General features: G+C 45.4%; 1 protein-coding gene across 1 annotated transcript in view; it reads left to right on the top strand.

Moving 5' to 3' along the window:
• LOC126281464 (uncharacterized) overlaps positions 1-23928 on the top strand; it is a 115391-nt gene extending 91463 nt beyond the window's left edge. Inside the window, exon 4 of the mRNA XM_049980456.1 lies at positions 23646-23928. Coding sequence (XP_049836413.1) covers positions 23646-23810 — 165 coding nt within the window. The 3' untranslated portion in view covers positions 23811-23928. The remainder of the gene's footprint in view (positions 1-23645) is intronic.
• The last annotated feature ends 2486 nt before the right edge of the window (positions 23929-26414 follow it).

Here is a 26414-nt window from a genome sequence, read left to right as displayed (position 1 = left end):
GCCTCTCAAGATGATAGGCAAGAAAAAAGCATATTGCAGGAATTAGGCCGTTACAAAGCAATAAATTCGTTAACACACCGAATCCGACAAACATGACAGAGGCAGCTATTAACGTACGGCAGGTTGCTCTAACCCGCCCCTACGCCACAAGGAAAACCGGATCATCCAATTCATAAACAACCACCTTCCCGCGGGTGGGCAAACGGAAGGGAATGGTGGGACGACCCCAAAACAAAGCAGCTGGTGACCTCACCACGAAAACAAGTAGAATTTAACAAGTAAATGAAACAACATATCACCAATCACGTAACTCCCAATAAACTGCGATTTCTGGAGAAGACCTGGCGCAGACCCCCCAAGTCGCTCTCCCGAACCGTCCTCTGCCAGCCGCTTCAAACGGACGCACGAAGGCGCGCCGATCTCCCGTCTCACGGCGCCGCAGATCGCACCGGCCAGACTGATGTTGTGGGTTGACTCCTGTTGCTCCAGTGTCGGCCGCGAAGCTACTACCCCTCGCTATACGGCGCGGCCCACTGGACTCACGTGGCGACCTCACATGCGTCGACACTCAAGACGGACAAGTCATCTTGTGTCTTTGTGCGCGACCGACCAACCGATAGATCCAACCGCCAATGACCACTGCCTGAGCAAACTCGAGCAGACTGGCGGCCTAACGCGCAGACTCAGATGCAGGAACTAAGCCCCGACTGAGCGACCACTCGCTGAGTTCTCTTACTGGCGGAGTGGAAAGACTCTCACTTGTCTGGCTTTAAAGATTGATCCGAACGAAAGATTTACTAACACTCCGGACGACAGGCAGACACTGACTGCCCCACAAATTCGGACGGGAGACAGACTAGCATTCTGGGGCAATAGACTGACCCCAGGCTGACTCCAGACTCACCCAGACTGACCCACTGGCGAGCTCATCGCGCCCCTTCAATGCATGTGAACCAGCAACCTTTCCTCTTTCCTACCAGAGGGAGACACCAAAGCTGGGATTGCCGCAGCGGCGCCACCGACAGAAACGGAGGGTGACTGCTTCACACTACGCGCTGCGGCGCCCTCTTCAAAACAGCAATTTTACGACGGCTCACACGTATTTTTCTTTTATACCGTGCTCGTCGCATAGCCCCTGCTTGGACATGCCGACCCTTTAACCCTTAACTGTAGTCTAGGTTCCAATGAATTTCTGTTCAGTCTTTGAACACCTGTAAAAACGTAGTGGGAGCCAGAACTTCTCCTCACCTCCCCCCCCCCCCCCCCTCCAGTCACGACTCCTAGCTGCCTTCCTGTAGTACGCCGAAAGCTGCACTGTGCGCCGCACGTCTTTCGCTCGCTCGCTGCTCCTACAGTCAGTATCGCCATACGCGCACGTCCACTCGATCCCAGCTATAGATGTGCAATGGATTCGCTTTTGTTATTTTTTTTTCAGTTTTGCTGTTTCGTTTCAGGTATCTATAACGGAAAATCTAAACAGTGGTCCCTGAAAACGATATGTCCTATTAGACCAACGGTTGGACGATGAATTACACAGCCATGAAGACGAAGTTGGTGAAAATTCAGCATCTGCACGTAATCATTTCCGACAGCGAACTGGAGGACGAAGAGTTTGTGATAATGAGTGATCAAGACTCAAACTACGAGTTGTCTGACGACGAAGAGATTCATCAAGGCGAAGTTGAAATGAATGGAGAGACTAATTCCAGGAAATAATATTACGGGAAAGTAGACTGAAACATAACCTGTAAGAAATGCTCGTGCCAGGAGCCACAATATTATCAGACTGCCTTGCGTCACTTATCGACCAAGAAATATTTAGCCACTTGATCCAAATGGAGCACTGGAGATAGTATTTGACACTGTTATCAGGAACAAACTATGGTTCAAATGGCTCTGAGCACTATGGGACTTAACTTCTTAGGTCATCAGCGCTCTAGAACTTAGAACTACTTAAACATAACTAACCTAAGGACATCACACGCATCCATGCCCGAGGCAGGATTCGAACCAGCGACTGTAGCGGTCGCGCGGTTCCAGACTGTAGCGCCTAGAATCGCTCGGTCACACCGGCCGGCGAACAAACTATGGATTTGGATGAACAAAAAACTGGCAGAGTTCAGTTTGAGGTACAAGTCTACCGATCGCGCAAAACTGAAGGAATGCTTCCCGCAGCAAATGGACACCTTTTGAGGTCTGTTGCTGTATTCTGCTGTATTCAAGTCGAATCACGAAGAGGTAATATCGCTATCTACGACAGATGGAACTGGGCGAGAAAAATCGCTTAGAAAATCCAGAGACCGAAAAAACAAACTCAAGTTGTATAGTGATAGAACTTATGCACCATCCACATATGTTAACGTGACCACCTCTCAAAAGCCTGAATAACCAATTTTGCAGCGCGGATCGATGTGAGGTGTGATGGAAGACGTTCTGGAAGGCACCGATACGGTAGTGGAGCCTTGACCACTCCAGAACTGTGACCAGCCGCGTTAAGTTTCTTGGTTGAAGAGTCATGGCGTGAAAATCAAGATTTTCGGTTTGGTTTAAATCGAGGGAGTTTGGTGGCCAGGAGATATGGTAAACTCGTCCCGGTTGTCTTCGGACCATGCATATACTGGGTGATCAAAAAGTCAGTATAAATTTGAAAACTTAATAAACCAGGAGTGTAGAAATGTGCACCACCAACCACGGAACGGGTTAGCTATTTAATGATACAGTTTGTTACAAAACGATTCTGGCAAACGTTGGATCGTTGTAGAGGCCGTCTTGAGGAGCAATTTGAGGATTGGAACCTGTGCCCGGAAATGTCACTCAATGTTGCTACAGAGCGTCCAAGTTATAGGCACCTGCGCATGTCACCAGCCCACCCTCTCGGCAGGAAACATGGATATATACGCTGACGGACTGTAGGAGCAATGTCTCGCTATAGACCTGTGTTGTTTGTTATTTAGTGATCGTGACTGACTGCACGATCGTCAGTGGAGAAGATGGAGCTATCTGGCTGTAATGGACTGGCACAGAGTCCTGACCTGACGCCTTTAGAATATCTTTAGGATATTTTGGAACGCCGACTTCGTGCCAGGCCTCACATATCGACATCGATACCTCTCCTCAGTGCAGGCTTTGTGTTCTATGAATCCTTAGGTGAATGATGGTTTTGTGCACTGGTTTACAACTGCAGTTACATTTTCTGCTGTGTAGAGAAGGACGTGGAAGATTATACAGTGCTCCGGGAGAAACGTAAAGTACAGATGCAAACGCGTGTCTGAAGCCATCATCCAACGAGGCAACGCAGAGTCGCTTTCGTAGGCGACAAGGACACTATGTGATCAAAAGTGTCCGGACACTCACAAAAACATAACGTTTTTCATATTTGGTGCATTGTGCTGCCAGCTCCTGCCAGCTACTCCATATCAGCTACCTCAGTAGTCATTAGACATCGAGAGAGAGCAGAATAGGCCGCTCCACGGAACTCACGAACTTCGAACGTGGTCAGGTATTGGGTGTCACTTGTGTCATACGACTGTACGCGAGATTTCCACACACCTAAACATCCATAGCTCCACTGTTTCCGATGTGATAGTGAACTGGAACACACTAAATCGTAGAGGCCGACCGCGTCTGTTGCCTGACAGAAACCACGGTCGTACATCTACATCTACATTTATACTCCTCAAGCCACCCAACGGTGTGTGGCGGAGAGCACCTTACGTGCCACTGTCATTACCTCCCTTTCCTGTTCCAGCCGCGTGTGCTTCATGGGAAGAACGACTGCCCGAAAGCCTCCGTGCGCGCTCGAATCTCTCTAATTTTACATTCGTGATCTCCTCGGGAGGTATAAGTAGGGGGAAGCAATATATTCGATACCTCATCCAGAAACGCACCCTCTCGAAATCTAGACAGCAAGCTACGCCGCGATGCAGAGCGCCTCTCTTGCAGAGTCTGCCACTTGAGTTTGCTAAACATCTCCGTAACGCTATCACGCTTACCAAATAACCCTGTGATGAAACGCGCCGCTCTTCTTTGGATCTTCTCTATCTCCTCTATTAACCCGACCTGGTACGGATCCCACGCTGAAGAGCAATACTCAAGTATAGGTCGAACGAGTGTTTTGGAAGCCACCTCCTTTGTTGATGGACTACATTTTCTAAGGACTCTCCCAATGTGTAATAGGAAGGCATCTATCCAGATCATCACACAGGAATTCCAAAACGCATCACGAGCCACCGCAAGTACTATGAGAGTTAGGCGCGAGGTGAGAAAACTTGGATTTCATGGTCGAGCGGCTGCTCGTAAGCCACAAATCACGCCAGTTGAAGCCAAACGACGCCTCGCTTCGTGTAAGAGGCGTAAACATTGGACGATTGAACGGTGGAAAAAATGTTGTGTGGAGTCACGAATCACGGTACACAATGTGGCGATCCGATGACAGGGTGTGGGTATGGCGAATGCCCGGTGAAAGTCATCTGCCAGCGTATGTAGTGCCAACAGTAAAATTCGGAGGCGGTGATGTCACGGTGTGGTCGTTTTTTTCATGGAGGGAGCTTGCAGCTCTTGTTGTTTTGCGTGGCACTATCACAGCACAGCCCTACATTGATGTTTCAAGCGTCTTCTTACTTCCCACTTTGAAGAGTAATGGCGATTGCATCTTTCAACACGATCGAGCTCCTGTGCATAGCGCACGGTCTGTGTCAGAGTGGTTACACGACAGTAACATCCCTGTAATGGACTGGCCTGCACAGAGTCCTGACCTGACGCCTATTGAATATCTTTAGGATATTTTGGAACGCTGACTTCGTGCCAGGCCTCACATATCGACATCGATACGTCTCCTCAGTGCAGCACCCCGTGAAAAATGGGCTGCCATTCGCGAAGAAACCTTCCAACTCCTGACTGAACGTATGACTGTGAAAGTGGAGGCTGTCATCAACGCTAAGGGTGAGCCAACACCATACTGAATTCCAGCATTGCCAATGGAGGGCGGCACGAACTTGTATGTGATCTTCAGCCAGGTGTCCGGATACTTTTGATCACATAGTGTATGGCTATGCAGCAGCTAGCTTCATCTTCTCCACTGGCGATCTTAACAATGAGTCGCTATTGCTGAATAACAAATTATACTGTGAGACGCTCCGCCTACGGTCCGTCAGACTATAGAGTCACTTCTGCTGCCGAAAGGGAGGTTGGTGCAGGTGCCGGCGCCTGTGACATCGACGCTCTGTAGCATCGTTGGGTAACGATTCCGGCCACGGGTTCCTATCCTCGATTTGTTCCTCAAGACAACCTCTACAACCCCTTGAAGTATGTCGCCACATTTCTGTGTATGTACACTACCGGCCATTAAAATTGCTATACCACGAAGATGGCGTGCTACAGACGCGAAATTTAACCGACAGGAAGAAGATGCTGTGATATGCAAATGATTAGCTTTTCAGAGCATTCACACAAGGTTGGTGGCACTGCAGACACCTACAACGTGCTGACATGAGGAAAGTTTCCAACCGATTTCTCATACACAAACAGCAGTTGACCGGCGTTGCCTGGTGAAACGTTGTTGTAATGCCTCGTGTAAGGAGGAGAAATGCGTACCAACACGTTTCCGACTTTGATAAAGGTCGGATTGTAGCCTATCGAGATTGCGGTTTATCGTTTCGCGACATTGCTGCTCTCGTTGGTCGAGATCCAATGATTGTTAGCAGAATATGGACTCGGTTGGTTCAGGAGGATAATACGGAACGCTGTGCTGGATCCCAACGGCCTCGTATCACTAGCACTCGAGATGACAGGCATCTTATCCGCATGGCTGTAACGGATCGTGCAGCCACGTCTCGATCCCTGAGTCAACAGATGGGGACGTTTGCAAGACAACAACCATCTGCACGAACAGTTCGACGACGTTTGCAGCAGCATGGACTATCAGCTCGGGGACCGTGGCTGCGGTTACCCTTGACGCTGCAACACAGACAAGAGCGCCTGCGATGGTACTCAACGACGAACGAATGGCAAAACGTAATTTCTTCGGATGAATCCAGGTTCTGTTTACAGCATCATGATGGTCGAATCTGTGTTCGGCGACATCGCGGTGAAAGCACAATGGGAGCGTGTAATCGTCATCGCCATACTGGCGTATCACCCGGGGTGATGGTATGGGGTGCCATTGGTTACACGTCTCGGCCACCTCTTGTTCACATTGACGGCACTTTGAACAGTGGACGTTACATTTCATATGTGTTACGACCCGTGGCTCTACCAACCATTCGATCCCTGCGAAACCCCTACATTTCAGCAGGATAGTGCAAGACCGCATGTTGCAGGTCCTGTGCTGGTCTTTCTGGATACAGAAAATGTTCGAATGGTGCCCTGGCCAGCACATTCTCCAGATCTCTCACCAATTGAAAACGTCTGGTCAATGGTGGCCGAGCAACTGGCTTGTCATAATACGCCAGTCACTACTCTTGATGAATTGTAGTATCGTGTTGAGGCTGCATGAGCCACTGTACCTCTAAGCGCCATCCAAGCTGTGTTTGATTCAATGCCGAGGCGTATCAAGGCCGTTATTACGGCCAGAGGTGGTTGTTGTGGGTACTGATTTCTCAGGATCTATGCACCCAAATTGTGTGCAAATGTAATTACAAGTCAGTTCTAGTATAATATATTTATCCAATGAATACCCGTTTATCATCTGCATTTCTTCTTGGTGTAGCAATTTTAATGGCCAGTAGAGTTTATCTAATTTGAAAAAAAAAGAATACGCACCACTAAGCAGGAGTTGTGGGAGGTAAACAAACGTTGGTAGATATATTTCTACATCCGAAAGATGGCATCTATTGAAATTTAGCACTATAATCCGTTCATAATAAGAATAAACCTGATGTAAACAACTACAAACGGAATGATTGGTCAGAAGCCTAGCACACGTACGCTGGTGTTACACTCTTGGAAGTAGGTGCTACTTACGTATTATACACTCCTGGAAATGGAAAAAAAGAACACATTGACACCGGTGTGTCAGACCCACCATACTTGCTCCGGACACTCCGAGAGGGCTGTACAAGCAATGATCACACGCACGGCACAGCGGACACACCAGGAACCGCGGTGTTGGCCGTCGAATGGCGCTAGCTGCGCAGCATTTGTGCACCGCCGCCGTCAGTGTCAGCCAGTTTGCCGTGGCATACGGAGCTCCATTGCAGTCTTTAACACTGGTAGCATGCCGCAACAGCGTGGACGTGAACCGTATGTGCAGTTGACGGACTTTGAGCGAGGGCGTATAGTGGGCATGCGGGAGGCCGGGTGGACGTACCGCCGAATTGCTTAACACGTGGGGCGTGAGTTCTCCACAGTACATCGATGTTGTCGCCAGTGGTCGGCGGAAGGTGCACGTGCCCGTCGACCTGGGACCGGACCGCAGCGACGCACGGATGCACGCCAAGACCGTAGGATCCTACGCAGTACCGTAGGGGACCGCACCGCCACTTCCCAGCAAATTAGGGACACTGTTGCTCCTGGGGTATCGGCGAGGACCATTCGCAACCGTCTCCATGAAGCTGGGCTACGGTCCCGCACACCGTTAGGCCGTCTTCCACTCACGCCCCAACATCGTGCAGCCCGCCTCCAGTGGTGTCGCGACAGGCGTGAATGGAGGGACGAATGGAGACGTGTCGTCTTCTAACTTGGTGCCAATGATGGTCGTATGCGTGTTTTGCGCCGTGCAGGTGAGCGCCACAATCAGGACTGCATACGACCGAGGCACACAGGGCTAACACCGACATCATGGTGTGGGGAGCGATCTCCTACACTGGCCGTACACCTCTGGTGATCGTCGAGGGGACACTGAATAGTGCGCGTTACATCCAAACCGTCATCGAATCCATCGTTCTACCATTCCTAGACCGGCAAGGAACTTGCTGTTCCAACAGGACAATGCACGTCCGCATGTATCCCGTGCCACCCAACGTGCTCTAGAAGGTGTGTCAACTACCCTGGCCAGCGAGATCTCCAGATCTGTCCCCCATTGAGCATGTTTGGGACTGGATGAAGCGTCGTCTCACGCGGTCTGCACATCCAGCACGAACTCTGGTCCAACTGAGGCGCCAGGTGGAAATGGCATGGCAAGCCGTTCCACAGGACTACATCCAGAATCTCTACGATCGTCTCCATGGGAGAATAGCAGCCTGCATTGCTCCGAAAGGTGGATATACACTGTACTAGTGCCGACATTGTGCATGCTCTGTTGCCTGTATCTATGTGCCTGTGGTTCTGTCAGTGTGATCATGTGATGTATCTGACCCCAGGAATGTGTCAATAAAGTTTCCCCTTCCTGGGACAATGAATTCACGGTGTTCTTATTTCAATTTCCAGGAGTGTACATATTGTTACTAAGTTACGTGAAATAAAACATTAAGATATTCAAATGTATTAACTGCCATCAACGTTTTTTAATCACGCTTTAGCTACGTAGTTTTTATTTAAAAAATCGTGTTCAGTCACTACCTCTGCAGCTTTGTGCTCTGATTGTCTCGCTGTTTATGCGCAGTATGAAAATGGCTCAGGCTGCTTTCTGTTCCGTAGTGAAACATGCGCTTGGAACACGGTTAAAAAGTGCCGAAAAATAGGCTGTTCTTAATGTTTTTCATCAATTTACGTAAATAATCGGCTTTGAACTTTTCTGAGTGTTACATACAATGCATTAGAAAGCTCTATTTGAAAATGTAGCGCAGTCAGAAGCCTAATAGACTGTGAATCAAATACGAGTGCATGTGTTCCACGGTATTATATTCTTTTTCTCGTTCAATCTGGAATACCTACATCTCGTAATTATAAAATTCATCATCATTTTTAATGAACAATGCACGATTTCTTGTTTCGAGTTACATATTGGACGCGAAATTCCTGTTTCCATTTCCGATACAAATTCTTAATTATCGATGTTTTATGAAAGACTGTTCATGAAAGTTGTTGAAATTAAGAAAACGAAACAATTTAATTTTTTAAAGCAAAAATTAAAAACCATGTCCTCTTTATTTGGACTACGTCCATCGTTTTATACCATAGAGGCAGATATGTATCGTAGAAACAGGAAAAACAGTTATTTTCACAGCATCGAACACATCGTCGAAACGCTTCATTTTTGCATTTGCTACTGTACCATTACAATATGAACCCGACATAACTGATCTGGAGCCAAGCTGCGGGATCTGCCCCGAGAAGTAACAAGACTGTTAAGCTGCCAGACGCACTGGAACTGCTTTTTCACACGTCAGTGCCGAACGCTGGCGGGATGTAGAACGGATCGTCATAAAAAGAAGAAGAGAAAATGCTGCGCCTGGCTGGATTCTTGGATTCCATTGTTGATAGGCTCGTTAAAAACGTAGCAGGTGACAGTTTAAGAACTGAAATGTATTCCTCTGTTTCGGATAAGGAAGGAGCTAACGGATTACCAGATGACTGACCGTAAGTAATACCTTCAGCGGCTTCAATATTTAACTACACGGTGAAATCCATAAATACTCTCTTACGTTACAGAAAGCTTATGCAGAAAAAATACCCTGTGCTTAAGCCAGGAATTTTCATCATTCTTGCTGGCCGCGGTGGTCTCGCGGTTCTAGGCGCGCAGTCTGGAACCGTGCATGCGACTGCTACGGTCGCATGTTCGAATCCTGCCTCGGGCATGGATGTGTGTGATGTCCTTAGGTTGGTTAGGTTTAAGTAGTTCTAAGTTCTAGGGGACTAATGACCACAGCAGTTGAGTCCCATAGTGCTCAGAGCCATTTGAACCATTTTTTCATCATTCTTAATTTTAATTACAATAATACGTTAGCTAAAAACGATAACGTGTTGCGGTTTTCGTCTAGTCGTCTAAGGAGCATATTGTGGGAGATTTGCAGTGTATTATTTCATTCTGCTTAAAAATTAAATGACATTCGAAGCTGTGTTGCTCCTCTGCTCGTCTCTTTTTACGTGTGAACTGCAGCTGGCCACGTCACTGGATGCTAGGTGTACCAGCTGACCGGCCAGTGCTGTCCAAGTTAAATGCGGCGTTAAAGCCGTTGTCCCGTATTATCGCTAAGTCTATGTGCGCGTAACGCAAAGCACAAAACGTACCCTTATTATATTACTTGACAGTACTCGAGACAGCTTGGTTGCAGTCCCACGTGAAACGGAAATCCAATGAGGTTCCAGCAAACACTCAAGGATACATAATGCAATGTTTACATCAGGTTTATTCTTATGATGAACGGATTATAGTCCGATAACAGTGGCGCTAGTGGCGCAGATTAAGCCTAGTTTACAGGACGATCTTGGGTTGCCCCACTCGTTGCGTGGAATGTGCTGCAAGCAAATGCTGTCATATTCGACTAGACACGGCGAAACCAGTATACACTTCAGTTTCCTCGTTTTGTCGATTCCTGAGTCGTGTCTGAAATGAATGTTTTGGCAGCTGCACCTAGCACGATTTGTGATGGAGTTAAAACTCGTTGCGTGGAATCGCTGCATAAGAAAAAAGAAAAGTGTTTCGATTCGTGACTGTATGAAGAAAAGACGTCATCTCGGTTTCTCAGCATCCTTGCTGAAATAATTTGTAATGGAAGACCCAAGAAGTTCTTTTAATTATATTAGAAGGTCACCAGTACTGTTATCGTTCCTTCTAAATAGAGTTAATTACGCGATAAGGAATAAAGATACTGTAACGCATGAAGCACTGTCGCTAGAACTGAAATTAATATTGCGTGCATAACAGTCGAGAACACTTCGCATGCTATAAGATAGAGTTTTAGTTGGTGATGATGCTATTTCATTACCACCAATAATAATTAATATTAACAGTAATAGTTATTAACGTTACCAACAATAATTACTTGAAGCAGGCCACATTAAGAAGAAAATGGTTTGCAAACTAATCTCTTGAAGATAGATCTGTGCAATGGCAATATTGCAAAATTCTAACATATGTGAATGGGGCACACTGCAACGACGTTTTAAATAGATGAATATCTAATGAAGAATGCAGCTTCTTGAATTTGTATAGCCTTCCCTCCTGTCAACAATATTCCTTATCACAGAGTTAGCTAACTCTAACGATGGGATTTTAGTCTTGGAGACGAGAGCATTGCCACAGCTAGAATTCCACTTGCTTGTATTTTTCTTAATTCAGTTGTATATGTGCTCATAACTCAATAAATTTGGCCCTGCAGCTAGATTTCGTCAAACCATCTATAATATGATCGCACATGACGGTCTCAGTGACAGCAATATGTTGCTCATTTTTGTAAATAGCATCACTGAAATCCCTCAAACACCTATGAAAAGCGTAGATATCCAAAAAGCGAACATTATTCTCCGTTCCCCACTTGGTATTTCAGTTTGTCTACACTCTACGAACACACATAACCTCAAATCTCATACAGCTAGTGTCGCCAAAGTTGTAACAATCCGGAAGTGTTTAGTTTCACCAACGAGTTGCGCAAACGCGCGGCGCACATGCGCAGTGGCCGGTAGCGCAGTTGCATGCAACCTCGTCATGTAAATTAGGCTTTAAATACACTCTGCAACGGTCGTGACAGCACGAACATGGTGAGCTGATGTTAGTGAAGAATGCCTTTAAGTCGACAAAAACGCCGTTATCAACATCTGACCGAGTTTGAGCGAGGTTGTATAATAGGGCAACGAAAAGATGGATGTTCCTTCTGCGGGACTGCAGAAAGACTTTACAGGAATTTAAGCCACTGTACTTGACTGCTGGCAACGGTGATCACAGGAAAGTATGGCAGCAAGAAGAACCGACTCCGGATGGCAACGTTGCACTACCGGGAGGGAAGAGGATCGTACTCGGCGAATGGCTCTGGCGCATTGTACTACGGGAGCAGCAGCAATTCGAGCAGCAGTTTCCATCACAGCGAACTGTTACAAATCGGTTACTTCAAGGTCAGCTCTGGGCGAGACGCCCCGTTGTGTGCATTCCACTGACCCCAAACCACCGTCATTCGGAAGACGACCGCACTCAGCGAATGGCTCTGGCGCATCGTACTACGTCTGCAACAGCAGTTAGAGCAGCAGTTGCCATCACAGCGAACTGTTACAAATCGGTTACTTCAAGGACAGCTCTGGACCAAACGCCCCATTATGTGTATTCCACTGCCCTCAAACCACCGTCATTTGCGGCTTCAGCAGCGTCAAGCGAGAGCCCATGGGAGGATGGAGCGGACGTCTGTTGTATTTTTCTGATGAAAGCCGGTTCTGTCTCATTGCCATTGATGGCCGTGTGTTGGTTAGGAGGAGGCCAGGTGACGCCTCCAACCAACCTGTCTGCGACCTAGACACACTGGACCCATACCTGGGGTTACAGTCTGGGGCGCGATTTTGTATGACAGCAGGATCACTCTCGTGGTTATCCCACGCACCCGGCTGCAAATTTGTGCGTCAGTCTGACGATCTGACCTCTTTTGCTGCCACTGATCAATATTTCAGGGGGTATTTTCAGGATAACCTTCACTCACATACCACTGTTGCAATCCCACATGCTCTTCAGAGTGTCGTCCAAGTCGCATTGGCCTGCTCGATCGCCAAATCTCTCTCCAATCAGGCATGTATGCCACATTATCGGACAACTCCAGTATATCTACAAACAGCATTAACCGTCTCTGTATTGACTGACCAAATGCAACGGGCATGGAAATCCATACCATGAGCTGACATCCGGCACCTACAAGACAGGTCGATTTGCAGTAGAGTTCTGGAACATATACTGTATTCGAACATTATGAAGTACCTCGAAGAAAACGATTTATTGACACATAGTCAGCACGGATTCAGAAAATATCGTTCTTGGGAAACACAGCTAGGTCTTTATACTCATGAAGTAATAAGTGCTATCGACAGGGGATGTCAAATTGATTACATATTTTTAGATTTCCAGAAGGCTTTCGACACCGTTCCTCACAAGCGTCTTCTAACCAAACTGCGTGCCTACGGAGTATCGCCTCAGTTGTGGGACTGGATTCGTGACTTCCTGTCAGAAAAGTCACAGTTCGTACTAATAGACGGAAAGTCATCGAGTAAAACGGAAGTAATATCCGGCATTCCCCAAGGAAGTGTTATAGGCCCTATATTGTTCCTGATCTATATTAACGACATAGGAGACAATTTGAGTAGCCGCCTTAGATTGTTTGCAGATGATGCTGTCATTTACCGTCTTGTTAAGTCATGAGATGAGTAAAACGACTTGCAAAATGATTTGGATAAGATATCTTTATGGTGCGAAAAGTGGTAATTGACCCTGGATAAAGAAAAGCGTGAAGTTATTCACATGATGGTTCAAATGGCACTGAGCACTACGGGACTTAACTGCTGAGGTCATCAGTCCCCTAGAACTTAGGACCACTAAAACCTAACTAACCTAAGGACATCACACACATCCATGCCCGAGGCAGGATTCGAACCTGCGACCGTAGCAGTCGCGCGGTGCCTGACTGAAGCGCCTAGAACTGCTCGGCCACAACGGTCGGCTTATTCACATGACTGCTAAAAGAAATCAGCTAAATTTCGATTACGCTATAAGTCACACAAATCTGAAGGCTGTAAGTTCAACTAAATACTTATGGATTACAATTACATATAACCTAAATTGGAACGATCACATAGATAATATTGTGGGTAGAGCAAACCAAAGACAGCGATTCATTGGCAGAACACTTAGAAGGTGGAACAGGTCTACTAAAGAGACTGCTTACACCACCCTTGTCCGCCCTATTCTGGAGTATTGTTGTGCGGTGTGGGATCCGCATCAGTTGGGACTGAAGGATGACATCGAAAAAGTAGAAAGAAGGGCAGCTCGTTTTGTATTGTAGCGAAATAGGGGAGATAGTGTCACAGACATGATACGTGAATTGGAGTGGCAATCATTAATACAAAGGCATGTTTCGTTGCGACGGGATCTTCTCATGAAGTTTCAATCGCCAGTTTTCTCCCCCGATTGCGAAAACATTCTGTTGGCTGCCACCTACACAGGGAGAAATGACCATCACAATAAAATAAGAGAAATCAGGGCTCGCAGGGAAAAATTTAAGTGTTCGTTTTTGCCGCTTGCCGTTCGAGAGTGGAACGGTAGAAAGACAGCTTGAAGGTGGTTCACTGAACCCTCTGCCGGGCACTTTATTGTGAATAGCAGAGCAGTCACGAAGATGTAGATGTAGACACATTACATGCACATTACTCATGCTTACATTCAACATTTTGGCAGTTACACCGGTTATTAATGTACCAGTGTTTCACATTTCCAATCGCGTATTTCACACTTACATTAAGCTGTGAACTGGCAACTTTAATCACTTAAGTATGTTACCTAGGCAAATGCAGTGCCAAAATTTCAGTACTCTACATTTCATGTTTCTTTGTGTTGCGACTTTTTTTCGTCAATGTATTCACAAAAAACTCTTTCCTAGGCCCCTGTAAATTTATTTTGATATTTCATATTGACCCTACGACTTATCTTAGAAAATAGATTAAAGAAAGACAAACCTACGTTCCTAACATTTGTAGACTTAGGGATGGAATATTCTCTTTCAAATTCTGAAGGTGGCAGAGGAAAATACAGGAAACGAAAGGCTATTTACAATTTGTACAGAAACAATATGGCAGTTATAATAGTCGAGGGGCATGAAAGCGAAGCAGTAGTTGGGAAGGGAGTGAGACAGGGTTGTAGCCTTTCCCCGTTGTTATTCAATCTGTATATTGAGCAAGCAATAAAGGAAACAAAAGAAAAATTCGGAGTAGGAATTAAAATCCATGGAGAAGAAATTAAAACTTTGAGGTTCGGCGATGACATTGTAATTCTGTCAGAGACAGCAATGGACCTGGAAGAGCAGCTGAGTGGAATGGTCAGCATCTTGAAAGGAGGATATAAGATGAACATCAACAAAAGCGAAACGAGGATAATGCAATGTACTCGAAGTAAATCGGGCGATGCTGCGGGAATTAGATTAGTAAATGAGACGCTTAAAGCAGTAAATGAGTTTTGCTATTTGGGGAGCAAAATAATTGATGATGGTCAAAGTAGAGAAGATATAAAATGTAGACTGGCAATGGCAAGGAAAGCGTTTCTGAAGAAGAGAAATTTGTTAACATCGAGTATAGATTTAAGCGTCAGGAAGTCGTTTCTGAAAGTACTTGTATGGAGTGTGGTCATGTATGGAAGTGAAACATGGACGATAAATAGTTTGGACAAGAAGAGAATAGAAGCTTTCGAAATGTGGTGCTACAGAAGAATGCTGAAAATTAGATGGGTAGATCACATAACTAATGAGGAAGTATTGAATAGGATTGGGGAGATGAGAAGTTTGTGGCACAACTTGACCAGAAGAAGGGACCGGTTGGTAGGACATATTCTGAGGCATCAAGGGAACACCAATTTAGGGTTGGAGGGCAGCGCGGAGGGTAAAAATCGTAGAGGGAGACCAAGAGATGAAAACACTAAACAGATTCAGAAGGATGTAGTTTGCAGTAGATACTGGGAGATGAAGCTTGCGCAGGATAGAGTAGCGTGGAGAGCTGCATCAAGCCAGTCTCCGGACTGAAGACCACAACAACAACAACATTTAATACCTATTCAGAGAATCTCTAACAATGGTGGTGACAAACATGCACTTTCTGTGCCTTTACTGAGTTCATAGCGACAGTACTGGAAAACATGACATGAGGATGAAGAGAATCTCTGCCTAGTGAATGGTGACTGGTCACTAAAACGGATTTATAACAGTCCTCGAAAAATTTACAGATACGAATGACAAGCTGAAAAACTGGTTGCTAGCCCATAAATCCAAATTACCATGAACAAAATAATACGGAAATAGCGCGCTTTTTTGGTCGCAGGGATGTACGAGAGTTTCCTAGAAAGTAATGCACCACATTTCTTTTCCTCAACAATTATTTATTCAGCATAATGAGAATTACACACACGAATGGATGGTGTTGTATCTACACACCCTATTTTTCCACGTAAATTCCATCCCTTTCTATGGCCTTCCTCCAGTGCGAAACAAGGGTGCGTATGCCTTGTCGGTACCAATTCTTGTCCTGATGGCGGAGCCACTGCTTCAGTGTGTGAATCACCTCCTCATCGTCCTCAAAATGTCTTCCACGAATGGCGTCCTTTAATGGCCCAGACAAGTAGAAGTCCGAGGGGACTGTGTCAGGGCTGTAGGGTAGATGGAGCAACAGTCCTCGGACTTGTGTGGGGCCGAGTGTTGTCGTGTTGCAGCAAAACATCTCCTGGGTTGCTGCAGCGTCGAAGTCTCTGGGAGCGCGTCTTGAGTTTTTATAATGTGTTGAGGTATGCTTCTGAGTTAATGGCACCACCTCTTGGCGTCATATCAATGAGAATCACACCCACACTGTCGAACACCGTGATCATGAGCTTACCGGCGGAAACAGTTGCTCTGAATTTTTTTCTTCTCTAGGCAGTGGAAATGGCGCCAGTCCATATACTGTCTTTTTGTTTCGGGCTCAAAATGGTGAACCCAGGTTTCATCACCTGCCACAATCCGGTACAAGAAGGCCTCCCCCTGAGCTTCAAAACATTGCAACAAATCCAGACAAATGTTTTTTCTGTGCGATTTGTGATCCATCGTTAGACACTGCGGGACCCATCTTGCACACACTTTTGAATATCCAAGAGTGGGGATAACTCGATTCACACATCCTTTGCTGATTGACAGATGAAGCGCCAACTGCCGAGTCGTAATGCGTCTGTCCTCGCGAACGACGTCAGGTCATTGCAACATTTCAGGTGTGACAGCCGTGGATGGTCTCCCCGACCGCTGCAAATCGTGGATTTCCGCCGAACCGCCTTCTGATGACCTCACCCTCCCTGTACTTCTGTCGACAGCAGATGCTCCATAGACTTTGCACAAGCGTTTGTGAATATTTCTCTCAGTTTCTTTCTCTGCAGTGAGAAATTCAATGACGGCACGTTGCTTGTAACGTACATCACCTACAGACGCCATTTTGAAACCGTCCTGCAGGTAAGCGGAAATGACGGAATCTTGGCACGTTCACTCAGGAGACTTTAAGTAATACATACGTAAAGTTTGGCATTCGTAGCATTGTTTTCGGCTGAGAAAAAAAAAGCGGTGCATTACTTCCTGGGCAACCCTCGTAACAGTGACATTTCTCAGTGTCCAGTTATGGTTTTCCTCCTGGTGGAGACGAATAAACAAGAATACACCGAATTTGGTTGCACTGGACAAAATTTGTATGTTTTTCGTCTAAAGTGTGAATTAGAGCATGGAACTTATTCGAGGCAACACATTTGCGACTCTGTACACTGCATGAAGTCAATTTCGTCTTACACCCTCCACAGTCCTCAAAATACAACTTCATTAAACGCCATCTGATCCTGAAAAACCAGTCATTTCACCTTGTTAATGCTACTTCACAGCTGCAAGATAATATACGAGGGGGCACCCAAAAGAAACCGGACTCCGAGGGCGCTGCCATTCGTAGACGTATTGCAGGGTTCTCACGCTAGATGGTAATAGTAGAGACCTTGTAACAGCTGTGCAGGCAGTGTCAGTGTAGAGCTGAACGTACAAGTGTGGTACTGTGTTTCTCTGACTGTTGGCAGGTTACCTCTGCGAAATCGTTATGGCAACTTTAAAAGAACAAAGAGTGTGTGTGAAATTTTGTTTCCTGCTTAAAACAGGTGCAACGGAGAAACACGAAATACTTCAGGAAGTTTTCCAGGAGGACGGTATGAGCTGCACACAGGTTTTCGAGTGGTTTGGGCGCTTTAAACATGGTGAGATGTGTGTTGAAGGCCAAGCTCATTCTGGACGCCCTTCAACATCGCGAAATCAGGATAACATGAAAAGGTCCGCCAAAAGATCAACGAGGATCGTCGCCAAACGCTCGACCAAAGTTCAGCAGAGACAGGAATCATTTGGAGCTCGTGCCAGCGGATTTTGAGTGAGGATTTGCACATGACACGTGTCGCTGCTAAATTTGTTCCGCGCCTTCTCACACAGGAGCAAAAAACGATCCACAGGACTTGAAAACAGAGATTGCACGTGATCCAAACTTCTTGAACAAATTCATTACAGGGGATGAGAGTTGGTGTTACGGGTCTGACACAGAAACCATGCAAGCATCAAGCCAGTAGAGGACTCCCAACTCTCCCAGACCAAAAAAAAGCAAGCCAAGTGAGGTCAAATGTCAAGACGATGATCATTATCTTTTTTGATGATAATGGAATTGTGCATCGGGAATTCGTACCCCCTGGCCAGACTGTTAATCAGCACTTTTACTTGGATGTTTTAAGACGTCTGCGAGAGGATGTGAGGAGGAAACGCCCGGAACTTTGGCGATCATGTGACTGGTTTCTGCATAACGACAACGCTCCAGCACACACAGCCTAACGAGTGACCCACAATTTGGCATCTCAGAGGTGGTCTGTCGTTCCCCACGCTCCGTAGTCGCCGGACCTAGCCCCGTGCGACTTTTTCCTATTTCCACGAATGAAAAAAACGGTAAAAGGGGTGCGTCATGACGATGTGGAGGCGGTAAAAACAGCTTTGCGGTATCAAACTTGAAGAGTTCCAAACATGCTTCCAACAGTGGGAAAAGAGACTTGACAAGTGCATCGCATGTAATGGAGAGTATTTTGAAGGCGACTGAAGTAATTTTGTAAAAAGGTGCAACAATAAATTTTTTATGACAACAATCCGGTTTCTTTTGGGTCCCCCCTCGTATTCATCCTCCGCACTAACAATAAGTCACGAGCAGTCTTGCACTCCCGCAAGCTTCAGGAAGACGAAATGAGTCGACGAGTATGAAGCGATCGCAGCGCCACAGTTCTCAGATCGTCACACTCTCGGAACTTCATTATTAACGAAGGAAGCCCGTTAGCACTGAGGTAACAGCGGCGCCTTGATTTGTAAAGTATGCAGCTCGCAGTATCTGGCTCGTAATCGCTCCGTTTCTGATCTTCACTCTTTATACATCTAACACTCCCTAGAGAAATTTATAGCTCGGAAACCTAACACTGTCGCCATTGCTTCTTAATACGTTTGCCTTATGCCACCCATAATGTGCACTACAGTGGATATTTACCTTCATAATACCTACGATATGTAGTCACAAAGTTTTAGTTATCACCACATACAAAAAAAGGTACATGATTACCTTTTTGTTTGGTTACTGGCTTATGTCTGCAGTCATAGTACAGGATAAAATCCCCATGCCATGGGACCATAACACTACAGGTGTTTACCTGGAATCAAACAACAACATTATTTTTTGATGGTGAAAGTTAAAACTTCACTATTAACTTCGTAAACTAACATGAAGTGCAACACTAAATGTTCTGCATGCACCCTGAAACATACACCATAGCCAGATGTGGCAAAACGACACTGTAGGTTTGGAGCATTATGTGAAACACTTTCCCATTACCCACTTTCGTATGTACACATCACCACACGTAATTTTATAGAACTCCTTGCCATGTTCAGGACTCTTAGTTTCTAAGCTATTAAACTGAGAAAGCTGGAAATTTTTGCACAAAAAACACTCTACGACAAAAAAAAGGACTCACCACGCGGAATTATCTGAGTGGGACAGAAATCAGTAGATGTGATGTACATGTACAGATGAACAAATGATTACAATTTCAAAAAAATTGTATGATTTATTCAGAAGAAAGAACTTCATAAACTCAGTAAATGAATAACACATTGCTCATCCTCTGGCCCTTATGCAAGCAGTTATTTGGCTTTCCATTGATTGATGGATTTATTGGATGTCCTTCTGAGGGATATCATGCCAAATTCTGTCCGACTGGGCATTGGAGCGTCAAAATACTGAGCTGATTGCATGGTCCTGCCCATAATGCTTCAAAAGTTTTCAATTAGGAGATGCCTGGAAACCTTGCTGGCCATGGTATGGTTTGGCAATCATGAAGGGAAACAGTAAAGCTCTCGCCATAGGAAGATGGGCATTAGCTTGCTGAAATATAAGCCCAGGAAAGCTTGCCATCAAGGGGCATAGAATACCGTCGACGTACCTCTGTGGTGTAAGCGTCCCGTGGATGGCAACCAAAGGGTTCCGGTATGAAAAGAAATGGTACTCCAGGTCATCACTCATGGCTGTTCTGTCACATTGCGGACGAAAGTCAAGCTGGTGTCTCACCACTACCTGGTATGTCTCCAGACACGTTTTCGATGGTCACAGGGGCACAATCTGTAGCGGCACTCATCACTGGAAGCCAATTCTACTCCATTCAGTGAGATTCCAGGTCGACGATGTGTCTGGAGGTATCCTGAGCAGTGGTAGGATACCAATCTGACTGCCACCCACCATATGAGTCTGAAAACCAGCAGTGATGATCTGAAGTGCCATTTCTCTTCCTAGCAGAACCTCTTGGTTGTCATATGCAACACCCTTGCAACATAGCGGTACGCCTATGATATATAAGCCCGTCTTGTTGCCCTTCATGGCAGGCTTTCCTGTGCTTATATTTGAGCACGTACTATGGTATGAATGGGACAGCGCTCAAATGGTTTAAATCATACCTAACTGAAAGATTTCAGAAAATTGAAATAAGCAGTTTACATAATATGCAAAAAAACTGGTGATTTCTCGAACTGGGGAACAATCAAAAATGGGGTGGCGCAAGGTTCAGTCTTGGGTCCTCTGCTGTTCTTAAAATATATTAATGACTTACCATTCTATATTCTCAAAGATGCAAAGCTGGTACCATGCTGGTGCCATGACACCCAACGAACAAGAATTAACTGGTAAAATTGTAAACGATGTTTTTCAGAAAATCATTAAGTGGTTCTCTGCAAATGGGCTCTCATTAAACTTTGACAAAACACAGTATATACAGTTCCACACAGTAAATAGGATGACACCATTAATAAATATAGACTTCGACCAGAAATCGGTAGCTAAAGTAGATTATTCAAAATTTCTAGGTGTATGCAGTAATGAGGGGTTGAACTGGAAAAAAACACACTGAAGATCTGATGAAACGTTTGAGTTCAGCTACTTATGCTATTGGGATCATTGCAAATTTTGGCGATATACACCTCAATAAATTAGCTTACCACGCCTATTTTCATTATCTGCTTTCGTATGGCATCATATTCTGGGATAACTTATCACTGAGTAAAAGAGTATTCATTGCACAAAAGCGCGTAATCAGAATAATTGCTGGAGCTCATCCAAGATCATCCTGCAGACACTTATTTAAAGAGCTAGGGACCTTCACTGTAGCCTCACAATATATATATGTTCACTTATGAAATTTGCTATTAACAATCTGAACGAATTCCAAAGTAATAGCAATGTACATGGCTACAGCACTAGGAGAAAGGATGATCTTCACTACTCAAGGTTAAATCTGACTTTGGCTCAGGAGGGGGTAAATTATGCTGCCACAAAAGTCTATGGTCACTTACCTAATAGCATCAAAAGTCTGACAGATAGCCATACAGCAATTAAAAGGGAATTAAAAGAATTTCTGAATGGCATCTCCTTCTACTCATTAGATGAATTTTTGGATATAGTAAGTGGGTAATTTCCCCAACCCACTCTCCAAAAAAAAAAAAAAAAAAAAAAAAAAAAAAAAAAAAAAAAAAAAATTAAAAAATATTCAGTTTCATGTAATATTTTGTGTAATGTAATATCTTGTATAGACACCTTTTATTAAACTGACACGTCCCACATCATTACAAAGTGTCATATTCATGATCTATGGAACAAGTACTAATCTAATCTAACCTTCATGCTTCCCAAACGCTACCTTGGCCATCAAGATTACTAGGACTCTCCCCACTTAATAAGATTTGGAGCATTGACTATCTAATACGTTAATTGGACAGAATTTCGCACGATATCTCTCAGAAGAACATCCAGAACTCTATCAATCAATTCCAAGCAGAATAAATGTATGCATAAGGGCCAGAGGTAGACCAACTCTTTATTGACTTTCTCAGTTTGTGAAGCTCTTTCTCTTGAATAAATCATCTAGTTTTTCTAAAATTATAAATATTTGTTTGTCTCCATATGTACGAGGGTGAGTCAAATAAAAACCTTAAATTTGTAATAAATCGAAATTTCGCGTCGTTATCCTGTAAGTTGGTAAGCGTGCTACAAACAGCGTGAAGAATGACCTGTACGTGGCAGCATAGTGCAGATGCACACATACCGTCGCAGTATCAGTATAAAGATGGCCTCCCTACTTGCGACATGCACCAGGTTCAAATGGCTCTGAGCGCTATGGGACTTAACAGCTGAGGTCATCAGTCCCCTAGAACTTAGAACTACTTAAACCTAACTAACCTAAGGACATCACACACATCCATGCCCGAGGCAGGATTCGAACCTGCGACCGTAACGGTCGCGTGGCTCTAGACTGAAGCGCCTAGAACCGCTCGGCCACTCAGGCCGGCCTGGCACCAGGGAAGAACAGCGTTCTGTTATTCGGTTTTCGCCTTGTGAAGGTGTGAAACCTGCAGAAATTCATCAACGAATGAAGGTTCAGTACGGTGATATATGTTTGTCACAGCAGCAGTCTTCGAATGGAGTAGGAAGTTCGCAAATGGTGTGACTTCAGTGGAAGATGCTCCTCGTCCAGGTCAGACACAACGAGTTGTGACTCGACAGAACATTGCAGCAGTTGAATTCATAGTAAAGGAAAACCGCCTCGTGACTCTGAATGACATTGCAGCATGTTTACTGATTAGTCATGGGTCTGCACACCATATTGTGCATGATGTTCTCCAGTTTCACAGAATGTCTGCAAGATGGGTGCCACGGCAGCTAACTCCTGAAATGAGAGAACTACGTGTTGATGCTTGTGAAGAACGTCTTCGGCGCTTTGAACGAGAAGGTGATGGCTTCCTTGCAAGAATCGTTACTGGGACGAAACCCGCGTTCACTTCCACCAACCGGAAACGAAGAGAGCGAGCTTCCGTTCTGATGAAGAGGTACGCCACGCGGTGCATGAGTGGTTGCGTGGACGGCCAAAAGAATTTTTTTCGAAAGGAATTCATGCACTTTGTAAGCGCTGGAGGACTTGCATTGAGCGTAGGGGAGATTATGTTGGAAAGTGATACAGCCTTGTACCACTTCTGCACAATGAATAATATTTAAAAAATATTTAAGGTTTTCATTTGACTCACCCTCGTACATGACATCTACAGATTTTAGTCCCAATCCGATAATTTCTCCTTGGTGCGTCTTTTTACTGTTTTAGAGTGTATGAATAACTGCAGTACTGGGAGCGGGGTTTCACGTCTCCCAGTTAACCCTTCGCTATCTCCCTCCTTCGCCTTTCCCCTTCAACTCCGCAGCAGCCTTTCACACCGCACACCTCATTGCTCATATTAGAACTTGAAGATAAATAACTTCATCTCATATCTGCATCTCACAGAAGTGTAACAGGTATCATTCTTAATGGCAGTGGCGCAGTTTAATAAATGTCTTATAGACGTTCACAAAATTTACCGATCCATCGTTGCACGTGCAGTAATGTTATTGTGAGTGGTGCCTGCTATTTTGCCACATCGCGGTACTGGTGTTCTGTGGACGTCTCTGTAGCCTTCTCACATTTCATGGAGTTGACTGAAGCTAAACTGTTACAGGGCGAGTACTGCGGAAACGGCAAGGAAGCCAGCATGCACAAGTTCAGGGCTGCTATGCCCGGATTCGTGGGCAAATACTCCGTACGCGTGGATATGGACTTCGGAAACGACAACGAAGGCTGCTTCGAGGGCAGCTTCGAACTTGTGAGCCCCCTGGGGTTCTAAGGCGACACAGCTGCTTACTGTCTTACCACCGCTGTGCACAACTGTAACCAAAAGTTTGCCAACTATTATTTACCATTGTTACTTCAATAAATTTGTCCAACCGCTGTTGGATTCTATATTCTGTCTCATTTACTTTTTTCTGACGGCAGTTCTGAAAACGTCTTTTAAAAAGTCTGTATGAACCCTAGCAAAGTAAAGAATGTGGCCCGAGCGTAACAGTGCTTTCTTGTCCTGAGCACTACGTGATTCTACCAGTTTCTTCTTCAGTTGACCACCGCCTGCTGACCTGCACAGTTAGAGTGTCCCGGGTGCTATCTCTTTACTACACAATGTGGCAGCTCAGTCTTTGTGCACGGAAGGTATAGAGAAAGTTCTTGATAATAAAGTACCGGGTGATCAAAAAGTCAGTATAAATTTGAAAACTTAATAAACCACGGAATAATGTAGATAGAGAGGTAAAAATTGACACATATGCTTGGAATGACATGCGGTTTTATTAGAACAAAAAAAAACAACAAAGTATTGCTACAAGCGTGAAAGATTTCTTGCGCGCGTCGTTTGGTGATGATCGTGTGCTCAGCCGCCACATACGTCATGCTTGGCCTCCCAGGTCCCCAGACCTCAGTCCGCGCGATTATTGGCTTTGGGGTTACCTGAAGTCGCAAGTGTATCGTGATCGACCGACATCTCTAGGGATGCTGAAAGACAACATCCGACGCCAATGCCTCACCATAACTCCGGACATGCTTTACAGTGCTGTTCACAACGTTATTCCTCGACTACAGCTGTTGTTGAGGAATGATGGTGGACATATTGAGCATTTCCTGTAAAGAAAAAAATGGTTCAAATGGCTCTGAGCACTATGGGACTTAACTGCTGTGGTCATCAGTCCCCTAGAACTTAGAACTACTTAAACCTAACTAACCTAAGGACATCACACACATCCATGCCCGAGGCAGGATTCGAACCTGCGACCGTAGCAGTCGCACGGTTCCGGACTGCGCGCCTAGAACCGCGAGACCACCGCGGCTGGCTCCTGTGAAGAACATCATCTTTGTTTTGTCTTACTTTGTTATGCTAATTATTGTTATTCTGATCAGATGAAGCGCCAACTGTCAGTCATTTTTTAACTAAGTATTTTTTTGGTTTTAATAAAACCCCATGTCATTCCAAGCATGTGTGTCAATTTGTACATCTCTATCTACATTATTCTGTGATTTATTCAGTTTTCAAATTTATACTGACTTTTTGATCACCCAGTATTTGTGGTTATGTTCATATTTATTTATTAACCAGGTCGGATTAGGGCCACCAGAGCGCCTGTTACACCGGGCCAGGGTTTCACACATACAGTTTCTTTTTTACACCATAGTCACCTAATATATAACAGTTTTAATATGACGTATACACTGGAGAAAAAAATCACAACACTAAGAAGAACTTGTGCGATATAAGCGATAGTTGGTAGGCATGTTTCTACGACTGAAAGATGATGTCTAGTCGAATTTCGTGTCAGTCGCATAAGAGTTGCGCTAGTAACGCCACTATGAGGTTGCAAATCAGGTTTGCTTTAAATACTCGCTGTAACGGTCGTGAGCGTTCGTTTCCTTTGAGATTGGACACGATGAGTTTATATTATTCAAGAATGCCGTCAACGCGAGAAAGACCCCATTATCAACACCTGAGATTGGTCGAGGTCTTGTAATAGGATTAAGAGGAGCTGTTTCTTACGCAAACGTTGAAGACAGACTTGGCACGAATGTAGCCACTATAGATGATCGCTGGAAGCGGTGCTAACGAGAATGTGCGGCCACAAGAAGACCAGACTCCGGACTGCAATGTGGCACTACCGAGAGGGAAGACCATTGTGTTTGGCGTATGGCTGTGGCGTATCGTACCCAAACCAACGCCGTTTGCGACTTTAGAGGTGTCAAGCGATAGCTCATTTCAGAGTAGGGTCGTGTTTTCTAATGAAATCCGGTTATGCCTCGTGGCCACAGATGGTCGTGTGTTGGTTAGAAGGAAACCAGTTGTGTGCCTCCAACCAACCAGCCTGTATGTTAGACATACAGGATCTACACCTGGAGTTATGGCCTGGGGTGCGATTTCATATGACAGCAGGAGCACTCTCCTGGTTCCAGAATGAGATTTTCACTGTGCAGCGGAGTGTGCGCTGATATGAAACTTCCTGGCAGATGCCATTTGGTAGAGCACTTGCCCGCGAAAGGCAAAGGTCCCGAGTTCGAGTCTCGGTCCGGCACACAGTTTTAATCTGCCAGGAAGTTTCATATCAGCGCACACTCCGCTGCAGAGTGAAAATCTCATTCTGGGAACATCCCTCAGGCTGTGGCTAAGCCATGTCTTCGCAACATCCTTTTTTCCAGGAGTGCTAGATCTGCAAGGTACGCAGGAGAGCTTCTGTGAAGTTTGGAAAGTAGGAGACGAGGCACTGGCGGAAGTAAAGCTGTGACGACAGGGCGTGAGTAGTGCTTGGGTAGCTGAGTTGGTAGGACACTTGCCTGGAAAAGGCAAAGGTCCCGAGTTCGAGTCTCGGTCCAGCACACAGTTTTAATCTGCCAGGATGTTTCACTCTCCTGGGTATCT

This window comes from Schistocerca gregaria, chromosome 7 (genome assembly GCF_023897955.1).
Source record: "Schistocerca gregaria isolate iqSchGreg1 chromosome 7, iqSchGreg1.2, whole genome shotgun sequence".
Lineage (NCBI taxonomy): Eukaryota > Metazoa > Arthropoda > Insecta > Orthoptera > Acrididae > Schistocerca > Schistocerca gregaria.
This window is presented reverse-complemented; position numbering and strand designations above follow the sequence as displayed.